Below are 9,892 nucleotides of genomic sequence, written 5' to 3'. Positions count from 1 at the left end.
GTTTATGCCCGAAACGTCGATTCTCCTGTTCCCTGGATGCAGCCTGACCTGCTGCGCTTTTCCAGCAACACATTTTCAGCTTTATGGGTTATGCCTTATTTAGCTCCTTAGTTACATCACAGACTAACTTAAAATAATCGTTTACTCCACACAAGTCAACAAGTCATTTTGATTAGCTTTTTCAACCCAGATTTAGAAAAATATGCTTGCTGTTTGATTGGTAAAAAGCTGAATATTTGATTGTGAGAAAATGTTAATACTGCAGGAGGAACAGATGAGTTAACATCAATTGAATGAAGTCATAAACTATGTTTTGGCTAAACATGAAAAGAAAAGTCAGCTCTCAGTTACAGGCATGTGCTCCATAACAAATATACATATGATATTGTATCTTTTTTATGTGGGAGGGATGATTGGTGCAAAAATGTTTAAGTTACTGAGCCAGATTTTTCTTCAAGTTCACTCAATTATTTTTGGTGAGCTGTTCCCATTCGTAAATAATTGAAGGACTAGGGGAAGCAAATTTAAAGTTTCTGGCAAGAGGTTCAGGGGCTCGGAGGGGGATGGAGGAAAGTGAAGAAGAAGCTTCAAGTAGTGATGACCGAGAACCGCTGCTCGTCGGATGCTGCCTGAACTGCTGTGCTCTTCCAGCACCACTGATCCAGAATCTGGTTTCCAGCATCTGCAGTCATTGTTTTTACCTCCATGACCGAGAACCCCCTGTCTATGAGGTTGTGGAAGCAGACACTGTAAATGATTTCGAAAGGAAAACGCGTGGCCACTTGAGAGGAAATAAGGAGGATAAGGCAAGTGAATGGAATTGACTGGACCGCTCTCCAGAGAGTGGACACAGACTTGATGGGCTGAATGACCTCATCAGTACTATACCAATGAATAAAGAGGAGGACAGTGCGATTTATCAGGTCTGTCTCCAAAAGAGTCAGGACAAGATGTGCTGAGTGGCCTGTTTCTCTGCATTATTCTCTGATTCTATCAATAGAACCCCAACAACCTAACTGGGGAAATGATCTACTCCATTTAACGGAGATACTCACTGCTTGAGCAGCATCACAGATGATTTGGAGCACAGAGAAAGGTAGTGGAAAAGACCAGTTTGAACAGACCTATCACACTACATTTAAGGAGACCTTTGGATTTTCGTTATCAGTTTATACTGGAAAGTCAACTAATGGTGTTGAACACAAGCAATCCAGAGTCATTGTGTATTCTAGAAGTGAACTGTATGAATAATTGAAGCAGATCAGCCAGAGTTTAATACAATTTATAAGAGGATATATTAACATTGTCTTCCTCATGTTTCTCACTTCAATATTTGCATTCTTCAAAATACTCTACCTGTTTAAGATTTGCACAAATCTAACAAAGTACATTTCCCCTTATGAAGTGGGGTGGATCCAAATTGCAGTTGAGCAGCGCTGAACACATTTAAATTACATTTTCTTTCTCCATCCCATCAATCATTTAAGTTATCCGGGATTGAGAAAATGAGGAATCTTAGACTTAAGCATGTATGCCCAGTAAAAAAAAATTAAAGTCAAATTACAAAAGTTATATTGTACCTTTAACGTGAATGACATAACATACTTAATGGGTATGGAATGAAATTAAATGTAATACCATAGCACACGTGACCACATGAAGATAGATGGCCAAAACTGTGTCAAAGAGGTTGAGTTTAAGGATACTCTTAAAGGAGGTGTTAAAGATATGGCGAGACAGTACCCAAGTTCATTAACTTTTGATAATCTAATCATCGTTATACATTTTTCACATGTATCTTTCACATGTATTGACTACTCACATCCATGTCTGTGCAAGATTTGTTTCCATTCACTTCTGCCAAATTTAATGTCAAAAATGAGGATTAGGTTCCAAGATAATGTCACTAATTATGCAGAAAAATGCAGTGGGGATGTTTAACAGTTAATAACCCTGCTTTTACATAAACTTTCTCAGTTAATTATGCCTTGCATTCCCTTCATTCCCTACCCTCATGAACTGCTGATAGATTCCAAACCATGCTTTATCTCTGATACTGGATACTGAAGATTTTTTTAAAAGAAAGGAAGTGTTGCAGTTATGTAACAGTATTCACAACCCCTAGACTTCTCAAAGTGCTTCACTGCCAATGAACTATTTTTGTACTTTTGAAGTGTAGTCCCTGTAGTAATGAAGGAAATGGAGCAGTCACTTTGCAGACAGCAATCAGCAAAAGATCAGGTAATCTGTTTTATGGTGTTGGTTGAAAGCGAAATGTTGGCCAGAGCTCCAGAATAAAGTACAACTGTGTGTGTGTGTGTGTGTGTGTGTGTGTGTGTGTGTGTGTGTGTGTGTGTGTGTGTGTTGTGTGTGTGTGTGTATCTATCCTGTCCTACCATTGGCCATCCTTATTAAACATCTGGGATGGAACGGTGATTCAGTGAATAGCACTGCTGCCTCACAATGCCAGGGATGCAGCTTTGATTCCACTTTGGGGTGGCTGTTGGTATGGCGTTTGGACATTCTCCCTGTGTTTGCGTTGGTTTCCTCCAGGTGCTCCAATTTCCCCTCACACTCCAACAATGTGCGGGTTAAGTGGATTGGCCAAGATAAATTGCCCAGTGTCCAGAGATGTATAAGTTAGGTGGGTCAGCGATGGGAAATGCAGGGATAAGGTAGGGGTGGGTTTGGCGAAATGCTGTTCGCAAGGTTGGTGTGTACTAATCAGCCAAATGGTCTGTTTCCACACTGTAGGGATTTTAGTTTATACACTGGACTATCTGCATTGCCATGATAAAATGGTGAAGCCAAAACCAACAATTTGTATTTGTCCAGCATATTTGATACTTGTAAAATACCCTAAAAAGCTTCTCAGAAAGGCAAGCAGATCAAAATTACTATCAGGCCATTACAAAACATGACAAAGCTTTGTGAAAGACACAGGCTGCGAGGAGATTTTCAAAGGTGGAGGGAGACAGATTTAGAAAATAAATTCCAGAACTCTATAATGAGGGACTCGGGCGGCAGTAAGGGAAGAGGAAATGGAGAATGTGCAAGAGCAGCATGTGGGAGGAAAGCAAAACTCTTAAAGTGTTTACGCAACAAGGAGGGCCATTCCAATATAAGGATTTCAAAACAAGGATGAAGATTTTAAAATCAAAGCCTTCCTTGCCAGCCTGGGAGAAGATGAAGGTCAGTGGGCGCAGAAGTGATGGGAGAAAAGGACTTGGTGAGACTGAGGAGACAGGCAGCAGACGTTTGGAGCAGCTTAAATGTATGGAGCTATTGACGCATTTGATTGTGACAAGTCTGCCAGAGAGATTTCAGCTTCCTTACTGTGAACATATAATGGTGTAATGGTCACATCCCCTCTCTGACATGGAAGCCTCGGTCTCACTCCTGGAAGTGATGGCTCAGGAAGGTGAATGCACAACATGTCCAAACAGATTGGGTATAAAATCCTGCAACACTGCCAGTCCTGCCAATAGCAAGGGATAAGAGCAGGAGAGATTCCTAATCGGATATGAGATAGAAAATATCAATGCCTCCACCATCGCTATTCTATAACAAGTTTGTAAAAGTGTACATTTCCATAGGAACAGGGTATAGGTGAGGGCATGGGTTGGGGGCGGGGTGGGAAGTGGTATTGGATAGCTGGTGTGGACCGGTTGGAGTCAAGACCACGGGGTTCCCGCAGGACTGGAGCCACCTCTTTGCCTTGGCTAAGATAGAGATTGAGGTGTTATGGATTGACTTGCCTTTGCTCAGAGATCCGAAAAAGATTGTGAATCCTCTATGTATATTCCTCCAATCTGTTCAATGCAAAAGCACCAGAAGGAAAAAAATTACCAAGTTATTTATCCATCCTGCTAATAAAGTCTATTCAATGAATTTAGGAATTGTGCTTATGGTATACAGATTTGCAAGATACATATGAATGATAATCAACATGATTTATTCTTTCTCATTCATTTATTTATTTTGAATCTAATTCTTTTTCTTTCCTAGCTATTTGAGATTACAGTGCCAATTTCCCAGGGACCAAAACCCATAACAATCAGTGTTGCAAATCACACGGGCTGCAGATGTATGTCAAAGTTGGATTTCTTCAGACAGGTTCACTCCATCATCAGACGTTCCATATCTACATCCCAGTCAGAGTAAGTTTAACTGTGGTTATTGACATCACTCAGGATATATTTTCCATGTACTGCCTTGCTACAAAAACAGAAATGTCTGCAGAAACACAGCAGATCTGGCACAATCAGTGGAGAGAGAAACAGGGTTAATGCCTCATGTTCAATTATTGGACTCATAATTAACTCTGAGTTTTCTCTTTACAAATGCTGCCAGACTTGCTAAGTTTCTCCATCACTTTCTGGACTTATTTCAGATCTCCATCATCCGCCATATTTTCCTTTTGCCTTTATAGCTCCCTTGCTCATGGCTTGCACATGTCAGGAATTTGTCGGCACATTGTTCACAGTTTTTTGAAGTACGTTACTAATGGGCACTCTGGGATTTGGAAGTGAGGCTGTTATGTTTAAGCCTTGAGTAAATCGAATCCATTTTTCAGCACATTGTACTAATAGAGCATAGTGCTCAGCACTGAGAGATTCATAATAATTGTGGAATCAATTTCAATGTAATTTAAACAACTTAATTCCAGGGAGTGACTGTCCTATCATGACACCTGGAATACTACAGCTTATGGTATTACATTTTCAGAATGTCATGTTCATTGGACGAAAAAAAATGATCACTGATCTGACAGGTTTCCAATTATCCAGTTGACTGATGATACAAATAAAACAAAAAAAACTAGAATAAACCAAACTATTAATTCCCTCAGTTGATTTTAAAAGTTACCAGCCATTAATCACATTTTGCTTTTGTTCTTCATAGTTATACAATGTAAACATCTTCTACGCGTGTCTTATATCACTCGCCCAATACCTATCCTATTCATACTTAGGTATAATCCTGAACAACAAAGGGCTACAGGCAGTTTTTAAAACAATAGTAAATCTGTCATGTATCTGTAGGTTTTCATCCTCCTGCTGTGATGCAACAATACCAGGGCACACAATAACAACAGATATTCCAAGTTCATCATCCACAGGCAAAATAATAAATATTTTACAGTATAAGTGAGAGAAAAATCACAGGTAGAAGTTTCTTGTGACTGAAGTAAGAAACAAGTAAATTTGATTTTTATAAATGTTTTTATCTCAAACAACAACATGTTAAGTCAGTCCAACACCATGGACTGTATTCTGCAAAATTGTATAACTATAATTAGTTTTTTTTCTGCAGTTGTTTCCTTCACATCACAGTGAAGTCATAAAAAGACTCTTCAATATCTCTGAAACTGTCGGTCCTTATTTGTGACAGAGAAATATCTTGATTGATGGTTACAAACATTCACATCAGCTAATTTGTAGATTTTATCAATGTGCTTTCTGTTTACTTATGCAAACCTTTCACACATGGAGTACTGTAATGGGGAGTGAAACCAAATAACTAATGAATCCTCTCTTCATCAAGAGAGTTATTTCCAAAATAAACATTATGCTTGTTATAGTGGAGCAACAAAAAGAGATCCAGAAGAATGGGGAGGGATGGGATGAATAATTGCTGTGGGACTTTGGCTTATTAATTTATAACATATCCCAACAAACTTTGTTTTTCCACAGTTTTAAACTTTGCATTTATTGTTAACTAGTTAAAGCTTTGTTAATAGAATGAAAGATGAATTTCCCTATGGAGCCATATGCTAACAGCACAGAAACTATAATGTGAAAACAGTTTGCTTATCCGAATAATTCTGTGTTGGTGGTTTATCCCATGCATGAGCAGTAATTCTAATGTTATTGATTAATGCTGTTGCCACCTTCCTCTATTCCTTTTTTCCTTTAGCCAACTATCCAGCCTGGACTTGAATGCTGCCTTCTGGTAGTACACCATAACCCAAAACCATTAAGTCCATAAAATGTCGGAGCAGAAATTGGCCATTCGCCCCATCGAGTTTACTTCAACATGGCTGATCTGATAATCCTCAATTCCACTTTCCTGCCTTTTCCTCACAATCCTTCATCCCCTTACTGATTAAAGATCTGTGTCGCTTAGCCTTGAATATACTTAACGACCCAGCTTCTATAGAATTCCACATTAAGAAAGAAGAGATCCCTCCTCAGATACATCTTAAATAGGCTGTGTGAAAATGAATCTCCTAAACTCTGTCCTTAAAACTCTTACATTCAATTTGATAACCATGTTCACTCATTCTAAACTCTTCCATACCTGAAAAACTGTTTCGGTTTACTCTGTCCGATCCTTTTATAACACTTGATGAAATCATCATGTAAGCCTCTCTGTTCCAACAATGAAGGTATTGCATTTACTTCATACTTCCATTTTCTTTATCCTTCTTCTCCATAGGCTGCATTCATTGGTTAGGCTAGCATTCATTCCTCATTCTTAACTGACCTTGAAAAGGCAGTGGTGAGCTGCAGTCCTTGGTGTGTAGGAACACCCACAGTGCAGCCAGGATTTTTATTTAGTATCACTGAAGGAACAGCGATATACTTCCAAGCCAGGACGATGTGTGACTTGGAGGGTTATTTACAAAGAGTGGGGTTTCCATGAGTCTGTTGCTCATGTCCATCCAGTCAGTAAAACATACAGTTTTGGAAGTTTGGTTTGATGCAGTGTATCTTGCAGATAGTGCACACCAGCCTGGTTCAGTTCTGGCCTGGTGCACCAGAATGTTGGAGGTGGGGTATTCAGTGATTGCAGTGCCATTGTACATCAAGGGAGAGGCTATATTCACTTGTTGGAGATGGCCGTTGTCTGGCATTAATGTGGCACAAATGTTAGTTGGCAGTTATCAGGCTCGAGCCTGAATGTTGTCCAGGTCTTCCTGCATCTTGGCACAGACTGCTTCAATATCTGGGGAGTCATGAATGGTGCTGAAAGCTGTTTAATGATCGCCGAACTTGCCCACTTCTGACTTTACGTTGGAGGGAAGGTCACTGATGAAGCGACTGAAGCTAGCCGGGCCTTGAGGAACTCCTGCAGAGATGTCCTGCAACAACCATAACCATCTTTCTTTGGTCTCAAACCAGTGCAGTACTGTCTGAGCAGGCTTCCAGGCAATCAAATGACAGGCAGCTCATAGTCAGATGAATGAGGGACAGGCATATAGATGGCAGGAAGGCCACTTGTCAGAGTTTCTGTCACTCGTCACTTCCAAACCTGCCAGCCTGGGGGCATTGGAAACAATCCTAAATGGATTTCCCACGTATGGCTGGATTTTCTGCTCTCCTTCCAGAAGGCAAGAGGGCACCTAGCAGATGGCAGTTACAACCTATACCCATTTAATACCAATCTGTCTAAGGTTTTAGAGGGATGGAGTGGGAGGCTTACCCTGCCTTAAGTATATTCAGGGTATAGGAATAGGAAGGGTTTAGAGGGATATGGGCCAAGTGCTGGCAAATGGCACTAGAGTAATTTAGCATAACTGGTTGGCATGGATGAAGGGTCTGTCTCCATGCTGTACATCTCTATGACTCTACGACGCTATAACTTTAGTTGTGCATATTGGTATTGGGCAAAATGAGGAGAGTTGGGGAGCATTTTCTGGGGGGGACCCAGACCTAAATGAGGAGCCTCTTCCCAAGTTCATACCACTGTCTAACTCTTCCCACACCATGGCCTCTTGAATCCACCCCGTTTTTCTCACTATGCCATCACCCCAGAGGCGGCAGATCCCAAACTGAGCTGGTATCCGTGGCATGACGAAATTGTCAGCCTGGCAACCACCCCTAGACGTGCTGCTGTCTGATTGGCTGGCAGCCCTCTGACTGGGTTAGGGAGCGGGGGGGGCGTAGGGAGACTGAGGTGTGTATTTCCTCCTGAGAAATGGTTGGGGGCCTCACTGCAAAGGAATCAAGAGTAAAGCCAAGAGGCAAGAGTAATTTTAGTTGTCATTTCTACCATGTACACATGATACAGTAAAAACGAGACAGTGATCCTCCAGGACCAAGGTGCTGCCCCCACCCCTAGAGTTCAGTTGGTGTGAGGCATTTGTTAGGGCAATCAGCAGTTGTCCCCCGCATCAGCCCTCACCAGGATTTTATTCAGGAGCTGAGGGGTCTGTAGCACCTGTAAAATCCATCCCTTGGAGTACACGATTCTGCTGAAACAAAAGGACCAGCATTGAGCTAAAGTTGAGATATCATAATTTTAAATACTTACGGATCACTGCAAGTATTGTCAGCTGCCCTCTGTTTCCTCAGGCAGAAACCCAAGCCACTTTGGTTTGGACAAAAAGCTCCTGTTTTGTGCAGGATATTTATTGGCATCCTGCAGAGTTACTGGCGGCTCTCGCTTCATCTAGTAAATTTGATGTTAACAGAGCAAATGTAAACCACAACATTAAAATACAATATTGCATGCCAGAGAACTGGAGCAAGTTTGAGTAGGCCCATTACAGGGCATCATGCTCTGTGAATAGCATAAGGAATTTTGCAGCAAGAGTCATAGCAACTGACCTTGATGGCTGCTGCAAATGTACACACCTCCTGGGTTTCTTAGCCATGTGGTTGCTAAAATTGAGCGCTTTTCAGTCAAAACATTTAAATGTTTTTTAAATCTTTATTTGTTCCTGGGATATAGCCATTGCTGACAATGTCCAGGTTTTCTGCCAATCAGTTACATGCCTTGAATTGAATGTTTTGCAAAGCCAGTTGGCTGTAGTTGGTGGCATGATGGTAGTGTCACAAGACTGGGAATCTCACGCTGTGAGCTAATGTTCTGGGAGTCTGGTTTTGAATCACACCATGACAGATGGTGACATTTTTAATTCTATTACATAAACTCTGGAGTAAAAGTTAGCTTCAAAGTGACCATAATCAGTATTGATCGGTGCTTACCATCCCATCTGGTTCACTGATGCCCTTTCGAGAAGGAAATCTGCCATTGGCCTGGCCTATATGTGACTCCAGACCCACAGTAATGTGGCTGACTCTTAACTGCCCTCTGGGTAATTAGGGATGAGAAATAAATTCTGGCCAAGCCAGCAACACATATATCCCATGAATGTATGAAATAAAACTACAGACGACAACAACATTTGTCGGCAGTTTGACTGGATGGCAGATTTTCTTCCCTAAAGGGCATTAGTGAGTTAGAGGGTTTTTTTTGCGCAACAGTTGCAACTGTGATACACTTTGTACTCCAGGTTTATGGATTAAATCTAAATTCCACCAGTTAATGAGGAAGCATTTGAACTTTGAACTGGAGTTTATTGAGTGTGAGCCATGTGACATTATCATTGCACTACCATCACTTCTAGTAGACTGTGATTTACTGATCAATAGACATTTCAGTGTACCCATGTTTCTGGCAGTGTTTCTGTGAGCCTTTCGAATTGTAAGGAAACAAGACTAGGAAAGCAAAGTATTTTGTCAAAGATGTGTAACTTGTTAAATATTGAAGTTCAGCGGGACTTAGGTCTACTGCGAAGATGAAATCTTAGCATGCAGATGCAGCAAACAATTGGGAAGGAAGTTGATCATTATTGCAGTGGGACTAGAGTATAAGTCTAAAGAAGTCTTCCTACATTTGCGTTTGCACCTGCACCTGGAACACTGCAGAATTTTGCACTCCATATTTAAGGAAGCATAGGAACATGGGATCAGGAGTAGGCCATTCATCCCTCGAGCCTACTTCAACATTCATTGAGATCATGGCTGATCTGTGGACTAACTCCATACACCTGGCTTGGACCCATGACCCTTGATACCCTTGCTCAATATAAAGTAGTCTATCTCAGATTTAAACTTAACAATTAGAATCATAGAATCCCTACAGTGCAAGAAGAGGCCAT

The 9,892-nt window shown here is 41.0% G+C and overlaps 1 protein-coding gene across 1 annotated transcript in view; it reads left to right on the top strand.

Annotated features, from left to right (window-relative positions):
• The window catches only part of vegfc (vascular endothelial growth factor c), a 218,656-nt gene that overhangs the window by 152,231 nt on the left and 56,533 nt on the right, over positions 1–9,892 (top strand). Inside the window, exon 4 of the mRNA XM_043704843.1 lies at positions 4,009–4,160. Within this exon, the coding sequence (XP_043560778.1) occupies positions 4,009–4,160 (152 nt within the window). The remainder of the gene's footprint in view (positions 1–4,008; positions 4,161–9,892) is intronic.

Source organism: Chiloscyllium plagiosum, chromosome 2, assembly GCF_004010195.1.
Source record: "Chiloscyllium plagiosum isolate BGI_BamShark_2017 chromosome 2, ASM401019v2, whole genome shotgun sequence".
NCBI lineage: Eukaryota > Metazoa > Chordata > Chondrichthyes > Orectolobiformes > Hemiscylliidae > Chiloscyllium > Chiloscyllium plagiosum.
Note: the sequence above shows the minus strand (reverse complement) of the source record. Positions and strands in the feature narration are given on the sequence as shown.